The sequence below is a fragment of the Staurois parvus genome, unplaced genomic scaffold (assembly GCF_062004578.1).
Source record: "Staurois parvus isolate SC_StPar_1 unplaced genomic scaffold, SC_StPar_1.0 ptg000734l, whole genome shotgun sequence".
Classification (NCBI taxonomy): domain Eukaryota; kingdom Metazoa; phylum Chordata; class Amphibia; order Anura; family Ranidae; genus Staurois; species Staurois parvus.
This window is the reverse complement of record NW_028318530.1, coordinates 1010928-1032705: the sequence shown is the minus strand read 5'-3', so window position 1 is coordinate 1032705 and position 21778 is coordinate 1010928. Positions and strand designations below refer to the sequence as shown.

Genomic DNA, 21778 nt, shown 5'->3' with positions numbered 1-21778 from the left:
GAAGCTCTTTGGGTAGTGGGCCCCTTTAGTCTGCTCATTTGTGCCAATATACTATACTTCTACAATGAGTTCTACAACTGATTAAAGCTTGTGGTAGGAATTTTCATTCTGCTCTGACTGTCCTATGAGGCTGCATAACCCCTGACCTTCTGCCTGGACAGTGCTGATTGGCCCTGTGCTAATCACATGCACCCTCCCAAAGAGGAAAAAAACTCTCTAGCAATACACATTAAACTGAGCATGTGCAGAGTGTCTCCTAGAGCTCTGTACCATCAGCAGATGGATTGAGGACAGTAGAAGAATGGGAGGATCAGAGAAGACAAGATCAAACAGCCTTTTTACACAATGCAGAGTATTAACCCCTTAAGTTCCACAGTGAGTATAACAAGCATGCTTTACTGCATATACAGACTGATTTTACTGTTGTGGGTTTAGTAACACTTTAACTGAACAAGCTGAAGTTAGAAGCTGATTGGCTGCACAGCTACACCAGATTCTGAGTGTTCCAGATTTAGTAAAGTTGGCCATACACGTATAGATTTTTGTTCTAAAATTTTTTGTTTCAAAGACTATTCGTTTTGATTTTCTAATAGTTTGCAACCGCAGTGACGGGAAAATTAAAAGGGGCACAAAGTAAAACTTTCCTCGATCAAACGAATTTTCGGTCAGTTAATGTGGTTATTGTTCAGAAATTACATTCATTTTAAACTCGAATGTTAAAAGCAAAGGGCCATTTTCAGAGGACATTCATCCATTCAGGGAATGTTCAAAGAATTTTCGTAGGAATATTCTGATCCAAAGATCTACACGTGTATGGCCAGCTTAAATCTCCCCTACTGTCTGTGCCTTATCCTGGGCTACATTGTCATTTATTACTAATGTCAAATATTCTGACAGCTAAACGCTACTTATTAGAAGATACCAACACCTTGTGATGGAAATGTACCTTCTACATATACTTTACCAGTACACCGGGCCATAGGGAAGACAAAGGCATGTATCTGTAGTGGTGTAGATGCTAACAATTGTCAGTGTATGGATGGAGGAAACCTGATCACAATGTGAGTGAACTGAGACATCGATGGGGGCTCATTGTCCAATAATGGATATTCCAGGATGAGGAAAAACTGTTTCACCAATCTTCTGCTTGCATATTAATCATAATATTATTATTATTATTATTAATAATAATAATAATAAATAAGAAGAAGTATATTATTAATATTACCAACCTAATGAATTAAAATATTATTATTATTACTATTATTTATAATTATTATTACTATTATTATTACATTAGGTAATTCTGATTGATTATTATTCGTACTGTTTTACTATTGTTACTATTTCGTTATGTAACTATGATTATTGTTATTATTTTTCCATTAGGTGCAGTTGTACGTCCCCTATGTTTGCTGTGTATAGCCCTCCCTCTAGTGTCTGGCGGTGTCATGGAATGAGATGGGTGGGGGCTCCTACACTGACAGACCCGCATTCCATCCTTGCGATGTAGTCAAATCCTCTGCCGACCATAATCTTCACTTCCCGGCCGACTCTTCATAGGAGACGATTGTCTTTCCGATTGGTAGCGTCGGATCTCAAGATATCACACCGCAGAAACAATATCAAATGCATCAAAAATGTATAAATCACACAAATCTAGTCTTTCCGTAACGCCTATAACATAATATAACCATTATAACATATAATATAATATAATTAATATAATATAATATTGGGTGTATAGATATGTTTGTAATATAAACTGCGACTTCACAATTGAACGGTGGATAGAGTATAACACTATGATTATCAATTATTGCTGGTTGTGTGGTAAGTAACTGGAGACATTATTTATATGATATATATATATATATATATATATATATATATATATATATGTATGTGTGTGTGTGTCAAAGTAGTATACACATGGCAATATGTACATTAATATATGTATAGTTGTGTGTTAATGGTAAAAAAAATTATTTATCTATCCGTCAATTTTTTTCTTTCTTTCTTTTTCTTTCTTTCTTTCTTTCTTTCTTTCTTTCTTGCTTTCTCTCCTCTACTTATGATACATACAGTAGATCGATTTTTATTGTTAATACAATACCACAAATATTTACATATACAGCATATATTATATAAACATCTAAATTACAATTTTTGGATACACTTTTTCCAACATCTGTTAAAAAAATCTCTCTCTCTATATAATTTTTTTTGTGGTTCTGTATGAACAAAAAATGATCTACGTATCATTCTATCACCCATGTAATATCTGGCTACTACTTTGACTTTTTTACAGATGTGTGAAATACTTAAAACAGTAATACTTCAATGAATATTTAAACACTTGTAATTCTGTTTAAACAAAAATGTATTTCTTCCTTTCTTTTTCTTTTTCTTTTTTTCTCTTCTCTCTCTCTCTCTCTCTCTCTCATGCATTCATATACTTTTTTTTTTTATAAAATTATAATAAATGAAAAGATATATGTGTTCGTTCGTTCTTTCTTTCTTTCTTTCTTTTTTTCTTTCTTTCTTTCTTTCTTTCTTCACACAGATTTTTATATAATATTATATATATATATATATATATATATATATATATATATATATATATATTTATATAAATATACAGAATTAATATTGATATATATATATATATATATATATATATAAATATAAATGCATTCATTTACTTTTTTTTATAAATATAAAATTATAATAAATGAAAATATATATGTGGTTGATCTTTCTTCCTTTCTTTTTTTATATTCATATACTGTTTTTTATAAATGTAAAATGATAATAAATGAAAAAATGTATGTGGTTGATTGTGAATGGTAAAAACAGAAGGCAGAAGTAGGATTTGCTGTATATTGCCACCAGCAGGTTTCTGTATTCGATCCGTGTAGACACAACGACACAAAGGACTTGTTGAGGTTTTTTTTCTTCCTTTTTATTATGAACAATCAAGGAGATGGCACACTCGTGTGCTGGAAAACAGCGCCCATGTGAAGGTGGGGGGTGGGGGTCGCCCCTTCTCAGCATCCATAGAGCTACACAGAGAGAAGGTGATGGAGAAGAACAGACGACATGCAGCTGGGCCGGAACAAAACAGAAAGTGTGGAAGGATCCAGTGATCCAACAAACAGAACAGGAGCCACTGAGATCCTCTCTATCCCCATAAAGACATTGAACACATTATTTACTCCAACAATTGTCGACAAATGTGTACTCCTATAAACACCATACGACTGTCACAGAACACTGCTGTAGAAAGACACAGAAAATAGAAAGCATACCTCCAACATACAACTAATAGCTAGATTCTTTGTGCCATGAAATCATAATAATATTAATCATAATAATAAAAAAAACAAAAAAACAATTTTTTAAATCGAAACAAGTAATAAATAGGTCATTATTTCACCTGGAAGAGATGTGTCAGTCCTGTAGGAGACAGGCAGTGCCTGCAACACAGTGCAAATCATTGTGATAAATAAATAGATTACTGGGGGGGTGGGCAGTGGAGAGGTGGCAGTCCAGGGCAAGTAGATGATGGTCACAGAGGCAGCAGGACTTGGGGGAGCCTTGCTCTGCCCTGGGCCGGTCTCTGTACACACCATTGGCATGGATGGTTCAGGCAGTCTACATTGGGTCTGCTGTGCCCACTGGCACCCTGGCCACACCTGGTGGCTGGTAGCAGTTAGTGGTCCTTCGTGCTGAAGTCTGCACTCATCATGGGCCACCTATACAGGTGCTGAGCTGTCCTTGGCAGTCCTTGTGGTCAGGTCATTGTGAGTACAGGCAGCTGGACTAATGCCCTTGGTGGGCCAGTTCAAAACATGCTCTTCACTAAGCTGGTTTTGGTATTATTGGGTCTCTGCAGAGATGATAAGACGCTGGCGAATGGACCTCCTAAGGAGTCAGGGATGGAGGTGATGGTGCCCCCTGGACCAGTGGCCCAGCCTTGTGCCCCTCCAGTGCCCCCGACCACCGACGCTGATGACAGGCTAGCACCTTGCACTCCAACTTTGACTTGGTCCTGGGGCCCACCTGTGCCCTGGGAGCCTGTAGGGCTGGGGCCCCCTCCGCAGCTCGGGGTGGGGTTAGGGTTGTTACCTGGCCCCCCAGTACTGTCAGGGTCGGTGATCTTGCTGTCTTTGCTGTCATCCTCCCGCGAGGAGTCTGACTTCTTCCCCGCGGAGCCGTTCTTGGCTGCCGCGGCCGCAGCAGCTGCTGCTCTCTCCTGTTTTCGGAACTTGGCCCGGCGGTTCTGGAACCAGACCTGGGAGGAGGGCATGAGGGTGCCATGGGGGGATGATGAGGCATGGAGACAGAATATAGGAAGTGGGGGGGGGAGACAAAATAAAAGCCTTCATTAGATGAAGAACATCCACATACCCAACAGCCAAATATACAACGCAGCATTTACTTAATAAAAGCCATAATTAATGGGCAGTAAATATTGATTTCTGATTGGTTGTTATGCATCATAGCTCCTTGTGCCCGTTTATAAGAGAAAGCCCAACACATATTCACATCTGAACACAAAGTTTATTAAAGAGTAGATACTATTATATAATCGAAGCTGATAATGCTAGTATTTAGTGAAGAGTATACAGTATATATGTATATAGATATATATATGTGTGTGTGTGTCTATATATAATGAAGACTGCTAGCCAGTATAGAGACCCCTTCTAGTGGTAAATGATGACCCTTCACATTCAGGAAGACGTCAGGACTATGCACATACCTGCACTCTGGCCTCAGTCAGGTCTATCTTTAGGGCCAGCTCCTCCCGGGTGTAGATGTCAGGGTAATGGGTCTCAGCGAACACTCTCTCCAGTTCTTTGAGCTGGGCACTGGTGAAGGTGGTCCTTATCCTCCTCTGCTTCCTCTTCTCATTCAGTCCTCCGTGATCAGTGAACAGCTTGTAAGGCACTGTGAGACAGCAAAGACACCAGAGCACCGGGGTTATTGTAATAGGAGCAATGCAGAGACACAAATGTCAAAATACTACAGAAAAATGTCACCAGAGCAACAAATACAGGATTAGTATAGTAGTGTACATGTTTTTGTAATTCAGCTGATCAATCATTAACTCAATGAAAAAAAAGAAAGGAAAGGAAAGAAAAGAAAAAAGAAAAGAAAATAAAAAAAGAAAAGGAAAAAAAAGGAAACAAAAGAAAAAATAAAAAGTAAAACTTGCAGTGTACCAAAACATTATGTGTATGTATATATTTGTATCAGAATAATAAAAACAAGACAAAACGATACTTTATAACACTAAAATTACGAAGAGCTATAGCAATATGTATTCAAATATAAAATATCATGTTATACATATATGCCAAATCTATTATCTATCTATCTATATCTATCTATCTATCTATCTATCTATCTATCTATCTATCTATCTATCTATCTGTCTCTATCTATCCATCCACTAACTATCTATATTTTTTACCCATCTATTAATTATATATCTATTTATCTATCTATATCTCCACTATCTATGTTTTTACCCATCCATTATCTATTTATCTATCCATCCATTCATTATCTATCTATCTATCTATCTATCTATCTATCTATCTATCTATCTATCTATCCATCAATTATCTATCTACCTATCTATCCATCAATTATCTATCTATCCATCAATTATCTATGTATCCAGCCATGCGTTTTTTTTCATCTATCTATCTATCTATCTATCTATCTATCTATCTATCTATCTATCTATCTATCTATCCATCAATTATCTATGTATCCATCCATGCGTTTTTTTTTATCTATCTATCTATCTATCTATCTATCTATCTATCCATCAATTATCTATCTATCTATCTATCTATCTATCTATCTATCTATCCTTCCATCAATTATCTATCTATCTATCTATCTATCTATCTATCTATCTATCTATCTATCATCTATCATCTATCTATCCATCAATCATCTATCTATCCATCAATTATCTATCTATCTATCTATCTATCTATCTATCTATCTATCTATCCATCAATTATCTATCTATCTATCTATCTATCTATCTATCTATCTATCATCTATCTATCCATCAATTATCTATCTATCTATCTATCTATCTATCTATCTATCTATCTATCTATCTATCTATCTATGTGGTTGTGGGTGAGGCGGAGGGTTGTGTGGGGCTCGGGCATGTCCAGGAGCGGTGTCGGTAGGTGTGCAGGGTGTCGGTGTCGGTGTCCAGCAGAGTGGCCCGGTTTTAGGACAGTGGCTGCGCCATGATGAGTTTTTCTCGGGGGTGATTGAATTATTCGCTCAGCTTTCCTCTCATCCCGGAGTAAATAAATTATGCCGATCATTTTGGCAGCTTCGGATAATTTTGTTGGCGGTTCGGGTGTGACTCGGATAGTGTAACCCTGTAAGTGAATTACGCCTCGCCTGCAATCGCTGGTAACGTGATAAATTCTTTCATTTGTGTAAGCAAATTTGGTTTGGTAAATACTAAACACATTTCCATTTTCAAATGCAATCAAGGCTCTGTATATACGAGGGGAGAAGGGGCTCTTCCTCCTCGCAGCCACTTACCTGCTGCATAGGGGCTGCTCTGGTGGTCCCTGAGAGTGCCAAGGCTGCAGGATCCGGGGGTGAGGGACGGGCAGCCGGAGGTGGCCCCAAAAGTGGTCCTGATGGGGTTGTACTGGAAGCCACTGGCTTGGCTGCAGGAACTGAAGTCTGCATAGGCGGATGCCAGGCTGGAGGTGTCCATGCCAGCCATGCAGGACTCGTAGGCAGAGGAATTGAGGTAAGAATATTCCATTTTATACATTGAAAAGGCTCTGGAAGGCTGACCAAAGAGGGCAAGAAATGGACTAGGCTGGAGGAGGAGGTGGAGGTGCTGATGGTGCTGATGGTGCTGCTGCTGATGTGCTCTGCTCCACGCCTGCTTCAGCACTGGCCTCCTTACTAGCAGCAGAGCCTCGTTTTATGAAAAAGCCTCCTATGAGATGCCTTGCCTGAGGTCTCTAGAGCATATAGTGCTCATAATAAACTTGGCTCTTTCCACTTGGACAATAGCAAAGCGGTTGGTCTTATTGCTGGCGCTTTTTACATGACAATAACTCATCAGTCTATTGGGCTGGCACTGGGGGGACCTTAGCTGTCCAACCTCCCTATCATTGATTCCCTGCATCTCTAATTAGAATTTAATAGCACACCATTACGTAGCGAGCCCTCCATCCTCCCTTCTAACCAGCTCCCTGCCCTTTAATTCAATCACACTCTGTGCAAATAATGAAAGTTGGGTGACGATTCTCCCTCATCCAATTTCCCCCAGCTTTTAAGCCATTTCAACCCATCATATATACCTTGGGCAATAAATTGAGATGCCTCCATGTAGTTGTTAACTCCTTTTTCTTGCTCCCTTGCAGGCTTCATGTAACACGAGAAAAAAAAAAAGAAAAGGAAAAAAAAAACTTTTATGATGAGGGTCACCATGACTTTCACCAGAGCCTGGCCCATCAGTGCAGGTAGGGATGGCAGAGAGGTATGGGCTCAGCACCATGGCCAGGGAACGCTGCAAACTCCTTCTACTTCCTCAGGAGACCCTGAGGACTGACATCGGCCTGGCAGCAAGGCTGACACTCTAATCGCAGGTGGACCAAGGCAAGTCTTTTCTCTGCAGAGTCTACACACTGCATGCTGGGTCAGAGCAGGTCCCATATAGCCGGTGCCTGGAAATAGTATCCTGGATGCACAGTCATCCTATTTTATTATTATTATTACTGCTTTTATTTACACTGTTGTGTTTATTGCATTTTTTTCAAATCTAATTTGTCCTTTTTTTGCTGTAATTAACTCATTTACGCAATACATTATTATTATTACTTTTGTGTTTATTGTACTTATAATGTCTACTTTGTCATGATTGTGCTGTAATTAACATTATTAGCTCAGTATGCTATTATTATTTGTATTATTATTATTATTGTTACTGTTTTTGTTTTTATTACACTTAAAATGTCTAGTTTGTCCTTTTTTGTGCTGTAGTTAGCATTATTAGCTCAATACACTATTATTATTATTATTGTTACTGTTTTTGTGTCTATTAGAAATAAAATGTCTAGTTTGTTCCTTTTTGTGCTGTAGTTGGCATTATTAGCTCAATACACTATTATTATTGTTAATATTTTTGTGTCCATTGGAAATAAAATGTCTAGTTTGTCCTTTTTTGTACTGTAATTATCATTGTTGGGTCAGGACATTAATAACAATAATAATTATTATGCTGTTGTTGTCTTAATTGCATTTTTTGTCTAGTTTGTCTTTTTTTGTGCTGTATTTACCATTATTTGTTCAGTACCCTATTATTATTATTATTGTTATTACATTTTTTAAATGTATTTTTTTAATTAAATTAACAATATTAGCTCAGTACATTATTATTACTTTTTCTTCATCCTTATTGTTACCATAAACATGCATATCTTTGCCTCTTTGCTTTGCAACTGCAGAAAAAAAAATGTGATTTTGGGCATCATAGTTTAATTTTACTATCATGATTTTCATATCATTTGTACTCTGTTGCCTTCATCTTTTGCTTTCTGTTGCTAAGAAAAAAAATACTGCTGGCTCAAGTGAAATGTTTGTTATTACTAATATTTTAAAAAATATTAAACATGCCAAAATCCATAGTGTACAAAACCTTTATAACCTTTCACATCATAATTATATTGCTGTTATTATTCATATTATTATGATTATTATTGTTATAACAGCTATTATTATTTATATTATTTTTATTATCGTTATCATTATTATATAAATTATGTTTAGTGATATTATTATTTTACTTTCTAAAAACATATCTTTCAAAACCTATATATTGCTAATAATTATTTAATCCATAATAATAATAATAATGATAAAATAATAATAATAACAATAATAATGATAACAATAATAGTTTACTTTATATTTATTTTATATTATTATTATTATTATTATTGACATTTTATTGTTCATAATTATAATTTTGTATCAAAATACATTGATGTATTTTAGTAAAAAATCTTGTTAACCACTACTACTGATAATTAAATTCCTATTATTTTCAGGTGTAGGATTTTTCTTTTTTTTAATTACTTTTAAGTCCACCATAATAACTAAATATGCTGTTGCTGTAATTTCCAGTACTGATCCCACTATCTGCAGTAATTGGCTGTTCTCATTACCTCTTCAGTCCTCACCCTCATCTTGTATGGCATTGTTCTCAGAATTGCCTTTGCTGGATATCACATGTAGCATCAGTGTAGAGGCTGCCCACTGAGTAGCCCTGCTCCTAACATTTGCCCCTCTGTGCCCTCTCTGCACCCAGCCCTTCTGTTCTGCCTTAAATTACCCAGCAAGTGACATGATTACACATAGATGATCTTCCCCATCCTGCTGCCTGGGGAGGTTCTTGTGAGGAAGAAAACATTCATTATTCTCTTCATTTCCCCCTACACACAATTTCATTTCGGAGTTATTTGCAGCAGATCAGCAGCATGGGCAGAAGCAACACACTGAAATCCATCTAGATTTACCTTCTTTCTGAGCCTGCTGGCTGAAGATGGAGAGGCAATGCAGGAAAAAAAAACCCATACAACTCCTTGTAAACAAATGCTGGGTATTTTACATGATCCTAACATGTGGATAATTAGTTCAGCTGCATTCATTACCCCCTTTATGTGGTCTGTAACAAGTCCATAATTAAAGTAACAAACTCATAAAGGCTTAATGGGGGTATTTAAGCTGTACACTGCTTTCCAGCTTCTTTCAGATTCAATAGACAAAAACAAGCACATTAAGATGACACTTTTTTTTAAAGCTCCTGGTGTTTCCTGGCATTTGATAACATCAAGTCACTCAGGAGAGTCCTTGTCCTTAACAAAGATGGCACTTTGCAGCCACCATAAGTCATAAAGTTTTGTGGCCAGCACTGAGAGTTTTATGACATAGGTTGATGGCTTTATTGCTATAGCCTGATGCACAATGTGGATTTGATCAAGAATAAAGGCTTGCAGGCTGCTGGGGAGGAACATGGTAGCAGTGATGGGATGAAAATAAATGGGAACACGGTTTTGCTGACAAATTGCAGGATTCTTCATGTCTTTTATTTTTCTTTTCTGGTGGCCAGACAGCAGGGGAGAATAGCAGCAGAGACATCAGTCTTCAGTAGTCCCAGAGCAAAGGCCTGCAAAGACTGATGTGAATCCGAATGCACTTACAGCAAGAATTTATCTTTATGTATCCTGCTCCTCATGAATATCAATGCACATTTTAGTCAGGGGGTCTATTCACCTCTGCAGCAACTAATGGATTCTTCTTTACTGACAAAGAATGTCAAATAGTAAGCTTTTCTACTATCCTGGCCATTTGATGGGCTAGTCTTCACTTGTAATCTAGGAAAGAGCCCTCTGAGTCTACCTGTAAAGTGAACAGCATTGTATGGATTAACATTTGTATTTCTGTTTTAACAGCACTGTAGAAGAAAATATAGGGAGATGAAATGCAGACATTTTTTCAGCTAAATTTCTGTTCAGATTTAGTATTTTCAGAAATGTGCTTGTGCTAAAAAAATACATGTAGTGTGTCTAATTATGTTTTTAAATACAAAAAAAATACAATTATATGCTTATAAAACATGGTACAATTAAATATAACAGCACCAAATTGACCGAATAGGTGCTTATATTTGTATATTTTTTCATCCTGCAAGCTTGTATTACACCTCATTATATATAGTAAATGAATACCTTTTTTATTACTAAAAAATAATTAAGTGCTGCTGATAGAAATATTTTGTAAAAAGTTATATTATTATTAGTATTATTATTATACAGGATTTATATAGCGCCAACCGTTTGCGCAGCGCATGTATATTTATTTATTTCAAATGCACATGTTTAGATATACTTATATATTAACATAAAAGTCATTTTAGCAATCTGATTTCTTTATTACAGTACAATTTAAATGTTAAACAAATTAGGAAAAGAACAACATTTCTGTGTATATCTGATTTCTCTACAAGATGTTTCTCTAATTTCCTTATCAAATAAATACAAATGAAATTAAATAGCATGCGTGGTAGCTTTTCAGTTGTTCATTGTCCTTCATATATTGTATCTCCAAATGTGTTGCTATGTTCTGATAGGTCTATAATCCATGTCCGGCAGAACTAATAAACATCTATTAAATAGTCATAATTTAAATCCCACCTGCAAATTAGGCCAAACCTGTCATGTCAATCTAAAAAGATAATAAGCTACATGTAAAAAAAACCTAGATATTGTTTTCATCATCATCTCTCCCTCTCTCTCTCTCTCTCTCTCTCTCTCTCTCTCTCTCTCTCTCTCTCTCCCCCTTTCCCTCTCCCTCTGTTTTTATAATGCTGCTGTTTCAATTGTTTAGCCTTTTATTTTTCCCATCATGCACCTCCCTTCTTTGTGCTTGTTTTGTAATATATCCCTCAGAACACAATATTCAGAATATATGAGTGGTTATAGGCAGTCATTGTTCACAAGAATCCAATCTACTTTTCCTCTGCAGAAATGTCCAGATTGTAACATTAACTAATCATCATCCATTGCTCTCTTCATTTCAGAAGAAAGCCTAGCAAAGTGCACCACCAATTGTTATACATTTCCAGTTTTTACATATTTGCCTTCCTATTTTTATTTCCTTATTATTGAATCATGTATCTTATACATGCCCTCTATTTTAATTTTCTTATCATTGAATTCTGGTCATATGTTCATATACATACCTTTCTGGGTTTTTAAAATCTTTTTATGTAATTGAATCTTTGTTTGCTAAGTGGGAAGTACCTGTCCTCAGATTTGTTTGTTCATGGAGTAAATCTAGATTTTTGTAAGAATTAAAGGGAGGCAGTCAGGATTGGATTTGGCTGGTCAGTTTAAGCAGTTTGATTATTTAGGAAAGAAGTCAAAATTAATATTTCACCACTGTCACTGGAATTTTGTAAGAGTATTTATAAATCTGTGTACTTTCACCAGTCATTTTTTTTATATATTATTTTTATGGAAACCTGTCATTTTATTTGCTTAGCAGGTTAAGCCATTCAAGTCTATTTCCAGTTAAGTATACTGTCCTGTAACAGATGGGATCTGTTATTTAAAAAATCCATAAACTGGGCAATACAGAAAAAAATAAGATGCAGGGTAAAGAATAGTATGATGAAAAGCAATAATTTTCCCTTTTTTTTTAAATTAACTTTCATTTGCCTTTGCAATTTAGATCCACAAGCCAACAATTGACATTGGTAATAGCCTAACATTAGTTGGCTAGCACAAATTATTTTTATAAAAGTGAACTGCAATGGTATAATCATGTTTGTGGGTGCCAGATGAAATATTTGTTTGCATTTTGCTCCATTCTAAGTAATGAGTAAATACAGGTTGATTCAGTAAGTCAGTACTAAAAGCAGGGATGTGCAAAATACACTAACCTATCTATATACAATCAAAATTCATCACTGATTCCTCTCTGGAAAAAAAATGGTTGCTGTAGGTTACTGCTTGTCTACCTTATACTGCTTGAATAAATGTAGCCACTATTGTCTGCAGTTTGAATCCATAAGCCATGCAGTCAATGAAGAGTCCGGCTAAGGGGCTGTTTTACTAATTCTGGTGGCCAATCAGCTTCTAACTTCAGCTTGTTCAATTAAGCTTTGACAATAAAACCTGGAAACTGATTGGTTTCTATGCAGAGCTGCACCAGATTTTGCACTCTCCAGTTTTAGTAAATCAACCCCAATATGTCACTGAATTGCTCTCCAGTAAAGATAATACCACTTCAAATTCAGATACTTCTCTCAATTTACCTTTATCTGATGTTTATGCTGTTTACTGCATCATACAAATCATATCAGGGTACCTATATTCCAGGAAGATCCCACGTGTGCTTCTGCAACTTCCCCTTCTTAGAGAAGTCAGCAAGGAATAAGAGTAGGAATGTCTGGCCTGCACATTCTCATGGCTCAGAAACTTGTTTCCCGGAAAATGCATTTTGGTGGTCTGAGGCGACACAACTATGCAGACATGAATGGGTAGGCTATGCCCCCCTTGTGTGTTTTCAGCTTTATCTTTAATGGTTCAGTTCCTCTAAAGCAGCCTTTCTCATCCTGGGGTGCCTTGAGGTTTCTTCAGGGGTGCCTTGGCAAAATATCTAAACAAGCCAGCGCGAGGGAGGGGGGGATTAAGCCTGACTTTTAGTTACACAAAGTCACAGGCTTCATTGTGCACCATTACAACCTTCTAGACGCCGGCGTCCTGACAACCAATGGCATCATCAGTTGATAAGGAGGATGTCAGCTGCCTGCGCAGCATCCTAGTTTGACCCCCTTCCCCCCTCTCCATCAGTGCTGGGGTCACATTAGCTCAGTGATGGAGAAAAACTGAGGGAGAAGAGAAACATTGGAAAACTAGTCAGTACCAGTGTGGAAAAGTGTATTTGCTTTGGAAGAATAAATCACCTCCAATGTTAAGTGTCCTACATGTGTGGATGTTGTTGCGTTTATATAAAACTATTAGAAAAGTTTTTACATTTTAGAATGGGGTGCCTCAAGACTGTCCATAATTTAAAGGGTGCCCTGACTGACAAAAGGTTGAGAAAGACTGCTCTAAAGTGGCATGTCATCTCTTGGTAGATGATTGTTAGTTAAACTTCCACAGTTTCAGAAGACTTTGATGGTGTGGTATGATTTGATTTCCCAGACTTGTACACCTATTTGTTAAATGCTTTACATTCTCTCCAGGAATTATTTATTTTCTCTTATTATTATTTATTTATTATGAAGAATATGAGAGGAGTGTTTGGGAACACTCTGACTGCTGAAAACTCCAAGTTATGTCAGTAATTTGGCAAGGATATAACAGAAGACTGTGGGTCACGTTTGAATAAATTCACCTTTAAAATTCTCATTATAAATCCATTGTTATTGTTTTAGTAACTTTTACAGCTTTTTTCTCAATATTTTACTGTCTCTTTGGTCTACTTTTCTGCAAGTTTTTTTTGTCTGATAAACTTTTTTCAAGTTAGCTAACCAGCTAAAATGTAGCTAAATGGCTTCTTTGTAAACTATATAGATTGTGTTTTCTCTATAGAAATAATAATAACAGCAGCAGCAGTGAATTAGTGTTTATTTAACATGTATTAATTTAGGGTTAGAAGAGCATCAAAGGCAGTCAATCCTCTAAATATAATGTCTATATATGCAAGTTAAAAAGCGATGGCTGTGGAAACACTCTCAAAACCAAGAGGGTTGTATTGTGAACATTTTAGTTTAGCTAGTAAGTAGAAGTTGTTTTGACGTTCCCAATCTTGGCAACCTCACTTTTGAACACTGAGGCCACCCATGACCACGATAGCCCACAAAGGCAGAAAGCTGTGGTCAATGACCACAATGGTCCTAGCAAAACACAGTGGAGTTTATTTACTTAAACTGGAGCAATCAAAATCTGGTGCAGCTGTGCATAGTAGCTAATCAGCTTCTAACTTCAGCTTGTTCAATTAAGCTTTGGCAATAAAACCTGGAAGCTGATTGGTTTCTATGCAGAGCTGCACCAGATTTTGCACTCTCCAGTTTTAGTAATTAACTCCCATTATATTCTTATTAGATGCTTGCTATCCATTATTGGAACATATCTATAGGTTTTAGGCAGCCTTTCATTAAAATTCATTGTTTATATTAATGTGCACAAGAGCAAAAAAGTACAAGTATCTCTTTCATGCTATAAATAACAAAAAACTGCTGTTCACAATCAAAACTTATACAGCCTGGATCACACGATTTCTAGTAGTCAATAACCATTATTGCAGAGAATCTACTGCTTTTAGTTGGCTGTGGATCAAATATACTTTGCATCTAGATCAGGGGTCTTTAGACTTTCTAAACAAAGGGCCAATTTGCTGTCCTTCAGACTTTAGGAGGTTCCGAACTTTGGCTATTGGGAGTAGAAAAGGTCCTGATATAAGTGGGAATAGACAGTACCCCATCTTTGATGTCAGTGGGAGAAATAGTGTCCCAACATTGGTGTCAGTGGGAGGAATTGTGTCATTGGAAGGTTATTGTGACCCATCAATAGTGTCGTTAGGCCCCATTGTTGGTGTCATTGGTAGGAATTGTGCCCCATTGTTGATGTTATTGGGAGGAATTGTACCCCATGACTGTTGTCATTGGGCCCGATCATTGTTGTAATTGGGACGTATTGTGCCCCTTCATTGCTATTAGTAGAGGGAATTATGTCCCATTGGTCGTATCCAAGGGCCAGAAAAAGCAAGCAAACGGCTGTATCCAGCCCCTGGGCCAAAGTTTGGAGACCACTGGTGTAGATAATTACAATCTACACACAAAGTTGTTAACGCACATAGGGTAGATTCAATTAAATTGAACCAGTATCCATACTATGCACACTACAGTATTTACATATTCTGAACAAAGCAGTAAAAGCACTTAAAATGCACCCTTATTCATCTCTGTGTCTATTGGCATTGTGAGGAAATATATTTTCAAATTTCCCAACACACGCATTGAAATATCAGCACTTTTTTTATGAGAACAGATCTTGGCATCCTGATAATTCTTGAATGGAAACACACAGCAGGCGTTTATAAACTGTTAGAAAGGGAATACGGGCTTCGTTCATGTGGGGCCAGTGTTTTCATCAGGAGGAGGTAAAGACAGATGGTTGAGCCCTCCGACTGCCCACCTAAACTAGGATGTGCAGTCGCTCAGGACTATATGTGATGTGGCAAAAATTAAACTCCCTGTCATGTTCAGTGGGCAATACCACTGCCAAATGCAACCCATACAAGCAGATGGGCCCAACTGTGTGCAATGCACAAAGTTGTGGGGTGGTGGTTCAGTTTTTTGGGGTTAAAACAGGTGCCATTAAACACACTCTGAAAAGTGATTAATGGCAGATCACTTTTCATATGAAAGGCAAGGGCTGCTGCATGTTTGAAGCCCTAAAACCAGTCTTCAGTGCCTTTGTTGTGATTTTTGAGTAGCACCTGGACAAGGTCCACGGGCATTCAAGGCAAGCACACGAAAGTCTGGCCCCCCGATCACTTTAATTTGGTGCTACAAAAATGAAATGAAAGATATTAAACAGTAAAACAAAAAAAAAGTTAAGAGAAGCAAAAAGTTAAAAAAATAAGGATTAACTAAAATTTTAAATACAAATTTTAGGGTTGAAAAAGCTAATTAGGGTTAAATACAAATTTTATTTTTGTAATTGTGATTTGTATCTTTAATAATGGCACTAGTATCATATTTCTGGAAAGTATCATTTTTTTGAGCTACAAAAACGAATGAAAGCAAATTAGTAAAACTTAGATTAAAAGCAAAAAAAAAACTTAGGGAATAGAGGAGTTAAAAAACTAAATATGGTTCACCATGGATTATTAAGGTGTGAATTATTCTTTAAAGAAAGTTGTTTTTTTTGTATCCACACACAACAGTCGTAGGGCATATAAGAATTTAAAGGATAGTATCCAACCAAGTTTTCTTTTTGTTAGATGTATTATTAATTTATTTATTTCAGGTATTTATATAGCGCTGTCAATTTACGCAGCGCTTTACATATATATTGTGCATTCACATCAGTCCCTAACCCTCAAGGGGCGTAAAATCTTAGGTCCCTAACTCACATTCATACATACACATACGTGGGCCAATTTGTACAGGATCCAGTTAACCTACCAGCATGTCTTTGGAGTGTGGGAGGAAACTGGAGTACACGGAAGAAACCCACGCAGGCACAGGGAGAACATGCAAACTCCAGGCAGGTGGTGCCGTGGTTGGGATGCTTCCTCTGGGAAGGAATTATAGGAGTAGTGGGCTCCAACTATTTAATTCTAAAATATTTTTTTTCCTTTGGCAGTATGGCTTCCAAATTAACTAAGTTAGTTAGGATAAGGTAATGTGATTTATTTTAGGTGTGTATTGTTTTTATATATATATAGTATATGTGTGTGTGTGTTTCTGTAATTTGTTTAAATGTTGATATGCAATTGTTTCTGGATATCATATGTACTCTCCAGCGCCTCAGGATATGCACAGTTAAAAGGGAAGCCAAGGGTACCAGGACAGCGACAACCAAAGGAAATGCTTCAGGGGTGCAGCCCTCCTCAGACGGGGAAATCAGCCACTGGATAGAGAGAAAACAGGTGGCGCACACACCTAGTGCATTATCCAAGGTTTATTGTAGGAGTGAAAGAATAATAAAAACATACTCACAGACGAAGCATGTATCTAAAAAGCATAGAAAAATGACAATGGCCACAACGGCAAGCAAGGTGTACTCACTGTCAGTGCGGTCAAATGGCTGACGCGTTTCGGGGACAAATCCCTTTCCTCAGAGCTGATGACCAACCTCTGATGCTGATGTATGATGAATGGAAAGTAAGAGCCTTGCTGCTGATGCCTTGAATTCGTCCCCGAAACGCGTCAGCCATTTGACCGCACTGACAGTGAGAACATCTTGCCTGCCATTGTGGCCATTGTCATTTTTCTATGCTTTTTAGATACATGCTTCGTCTGTGAGTATGTTTTTATTACTCTTTCACTCCTACAATAAACCTTGGATAATGCACTAGGTGTGTGCGCCACCTGTTTTCTCTCTATGCAATTGTTTCTGTTTTGTTCTGTGTAGAGCTATACCAACATTTCATTGCATGATGTGTGATTGCATAATAACAATACATATTTACACTCATGAACATAGGTACCTGGAGATACCAGCCGTGTGCTGAATTAGGTAAAGATGTGCCATTTTAAGAGATCCTGTCACATTCCCCATTTACAGTAAAATGGTGAGTCTCTTAAGAGCCCCCCTCCCAGCCCACTTATACTCACTTTCCCCTTGCTGCTCCATTCTTTTGCGGTCCTAACCCTGTGCAAACTCCATGCGGGTTGGTGTCAGAGCTTACACAGGGTTAATGACTCCCTCCCTCATGTGACAGCAGTTCAGCTTGGTGATTGGCTGCTCAGGCTCATGTTTTAATGTTGCTCTGATGGGGCAACTGATCGGGAATAGAGAAGTCTAAAATAATTGGGCTGGGTGGTGGGCTTTTAGGGTACCCTATCAGAGGTTCTAGCATTAAAGTGACACTGATGCAAGGGATTTATGAGAGCTACCATTGCTGATGAGACCGCTAGATGCCTTGTCAATAGTTATCTCTATACATATTCAAAGTCAGAGACTCAGAAAACATTAGTTAGGGATGTAACATTCTCTAAAGGAGAGTTTAGCAATGGTAGTCTCCATGACTCTCACATGACAGAATCCCTTTAAAAAGACCACAGGTGTAAAACTCCAGTAAAAATAAAACTCCTCCATTGTAATGGGTTTGCACCCACTCTGCAAAGGGTTAACTGCTCCTCTGTCTTGGGGACAGCAAAATCATTTCACTTACGTGATCTCCCCCCCCCCCCCCCACCAGATGGCGCTCCACCATGCTTCAGTGGTGGATTGTCCCTGGGCCGTCCTCATGGACCCTGCATTGGTTTTGCTGACATCATAGACCACTGGAATATGGGGGAGAACAGGCTTTAGAGTCCTGTCTAGCAGCTCAGAGGATCCAGCAAGAGCAGAGGATCAGGTAAGTAAAAATCCCTCGGCCTAAACAAGTGGTTAACCCTTGCAGTGCAAGTAAGAGGTATTAGACTTAAAAATTAAATTTTTTGCAGATAACCCATCAGCAGCGGCATTCGTTTTCTTTTTTTTAGGCTTTTTTCCCTCTGTTTTCACCTGGTGATCTGGACAGAAACACAACCCCTGTACAGGGGCGGACTGACAACTCATGGGGCCCCCAGGCAATAGGGGATCATGGGGCCCCTGTGTCCTTGCCGAAACTCAAAAAAGCCTATGAAAAAGGTACCAGGGGCATCTCATGGAGCCCCCTACTGACCCCGGGCCCTTGGGCAGTGCCAAAGTTTCCAAATGGTCAGTCTGCCCCTGCCCCTGTGTTAGAGTGCCCCCACTCTGGAAGATGAAGGAGCACAGGGGGCACCTTTGGACAGAAACATTGTCAGTCTGGGGGGGAGGGGAATGTACTAGCACATTTAGATGCACTAACAATTGAAGCCAAACTCCAACTCATGCACACTGGATGTTCTTACAGCGGCTGTTTTTGACTTTTGGTGTTTTATTCTACAGCCAGTAAACTCCCCAGAATGGTATCGTATGTGTCCATGCACACATAGGCTTTAATCAGCGTCTTTTAGCAGGAGCGTTTTTTGGCTGAACCCCCCCCAGAACTAGTTGGTTTCTAGAGGAGTTTTTTAGCTGTAAAAACGCTCTAACGCCGGTAAACGCAGCAAAACGCAGCACAATGTAGCAAATCAGTGTTTTTGAGTGTTTTTTTTAGCCACTATTTTTTTTAAACGCTAACGTAGAAAAATGCGGCTAAATGCTTAGGCAAAAATGCTAGAAAATGCTGCAAACCTTATGTTATTAATGTGACTTATACAGCCAACGCTACCAGTGTTTTTAAAATGCCCAGTGTGCATGAGGTCCTATAAACAGTTACAGCAAAAAGTGTATTTCCCTTTGGGATAAAGGTTTTACAGAAATCAATAAATAAATAAATACAAGCTCATCATTGTAAGCACCCGAGTCACTTGTAAATGGTTTGTCTCAACCCTCTAACTGCTACATCTGCGGGACAGCTTGTTCTGTTGAAAAAGAAACCCTACAAAAGGAATCAAATGCAGCCATCACATCTACGAATTGGTAAGCCGCATTTTAATGTGTTTGCTTTTCGGTTTAATACTGCTTTCAGTTTTCCTGGAGTTCAGCTTTAGGTTATCCATAGACACTAGAGGGCAGTCTGATCATATCTTCATGTTTGAAATCACTTTTCTATAATGCAGATGATTTTCCACTGCTGATTACCAAGCAACTGTAAAAAGTAAAAAGTGGTTTATGGATTGTTTTTTTAGGTGCCCTCATCATTTGCTTTCAGAATTGTGAGCTCTAGCACAGGGTTCAGGCTGGTTTGTAAGGAATGTGTATAAACTAAATTGTAAATTAACCACTTGCCCTCCAAAGCATCCCCCCCCCTTCCTGACCAGGCCATTTTTTGCGATACGGCGCTGCGTTACTTTAACTGACAATTGCGTGGTCATGCAACGCTGCATCCAAATTACATTTGTGTCCTTTTTCCCGCACAAATAGAGTTTTCTTTTGGTGGTATTTGATTGACTGTGTTTTTATTTTTTGCGCTATAAACAAAAGAAGAAACTAGAATTTTGAAAAAAAACCCCAATATTTTTGACTTTTGCTATTAAACACGTCCAGTAAAAAAATTTAAAAAGTCAAATTTCATCATAAATTTAGGCCAAAATGTATTCTGTCACATGTCTTTGCTAAAAAAAAATCCCAATACATGTAAATGAATTGGTTTACGTGGAAGTTATAGAGTTTACAAATGGCAGTGTATATACTGGAATTTTATTTAAATTTTTTTTCTTACTAGTAATGGTGGCAATCAGCGACTTATAGCGGGACTGCGGCAGGCATTCTGACACTGGGGGGAACTGACTTGGTGTCACTGACATCCCCAGTGACACCAATATAGTGATCAGTGCTGATGGCACTGTACTTATGGCACTGGGCAGAAAGGGGTTAACTTGTGTTTTGATCAAAGGGTTAACTGTGTGCAGGACCATTTGGAAACTCGGGCACTGCCCGAGGGCTCGGGGTCAGTAGGGGGCCCCATAAGATGTCCCTGGTACCTTTTTCATAATCTTTTTTGAGTTTGAGCAAGGATACAGGGGCCCCATGATCCCCTATTGCCCGGGGGCCCCATGAGTTGTCAGTCCGCCCCTGACTTTGTGCTGTGTGTTTTTTACTATGAGGCAGTGTGCTGTGTTTCACTGTAAACACACTGCTTTCTATGACTGTGTGCTGTGTTTCACTGTAAGCACACTGCTTTGTATGGCTGTGTGCTGTGTTTCACTGTAAGCACACTGATTGTATGGCTGTGTGCTGTGTTTCACTGTAAGCACGCTGCTTTGTATGGTTGTGTGTTGTGTTTCACTGTAAGCACACTGCTTTGTATGGCTGTGTGCTGTGTTTCACTGTAAACACACTGCTTTGTATGGCTGTGTGCTGTGTTTCACTGTAAGCACACTGCTTTGTATGGCTCTGCTATGCAGAGCCATACAAAGCAGTGTACAGGATCTGACAGGGGAGAAATCTGTGTTGTTTATACACAGGTCTCTCCCCCGGCAGAGACACACAGTGATCACCAGGTGCCGGCAAGATATCACCTGCCGGGACCCAGTGATTGACAGCCAAGGCCTCGAAAATAGCCCTACCCAGAACTGCAAAACCACATACATATATGTGATTTGCGCACCCATGCCACCCTGTACCAGTATTTCTGCTATAAGGCAACGTGGAAACGGTTAACTCAGATAAGTCCATCTTACATGGTATTCTCTATAACTTGCTGTTATGGGGATGGGAGGGGGGCACTGAGCAGCAATTTTACTACCCCCCCTTCCCCTCAACTGCTCCTGTGATGATAATGCTGTGTGAGAAGGCCAGGTCTTCTCTGTTCTCTACCTGAACCATGACAAAGAAATGGAGGTAATAGTGTCCAGGTGCTAAATGCAAGCTATTTTGGTTCTCTGCATAGATTACTATTGTTACCTGCTGGTGCTTTCCACCCTCTTGAGCTTTCCATACACATATAT

The 21778-nt window shown here is 38.3% G+C and overlaps 1 protein-coding gene across 1 annotated transcript; it reads right to left on the bottom strand.

Annotated features, from left to right (window-relative positions):
• Nucleotides 1–2940: 2940 nt before the first annotated feature.
• Nucleotides 2941–7076, bottom strand: PHOX2B (paired like homeobox 2B). The gene is made up of 3 exons (XM_089654002.1): nt 6595–7076; nt 4769–4956; nt 2941–4297 (listed from the first exon to the last, which is right to left on the bottom strand). The coding sequence occupies exons 1-3, from the start codon at nt 6833–6835 to the stop codon at nt 3848–3850; spliced, it is 879 nt and encodes a 292-aa protein (XP_089510128.1). The 5' UTR covers nt 6836–7076; the 3' UTR covers nt 2941–3847.
• Between the last annotated feature and the right edge of the window lie 14702 nt (nt 7077–21778).

Bases quoted from the DNA above. Each gene is read 5' to 3' on its own strand.
- PHOX2B (XM_089654002.1), bottom strand. From the start codon at position 6,835: ATGTATAAAATGGAATATTCTTACCTCAATTCCTCTGCCTACGAGTCC. The intron at 4,957-6,594 runs GTAAGTGGCTGC...GCTGTCTCACAG, and splicing joins GAGCAGCCCCTATGCAGCAG to TGCCTTACAAGCTGTTCACT. The intron at 4,298-4,768 runs GTATGTGCATAG...CCCTCCTCCCAG, and splicing joins TGACTGAGGCCAGAGTGCAG to GTCTGGTTCCAGAACCGCCG.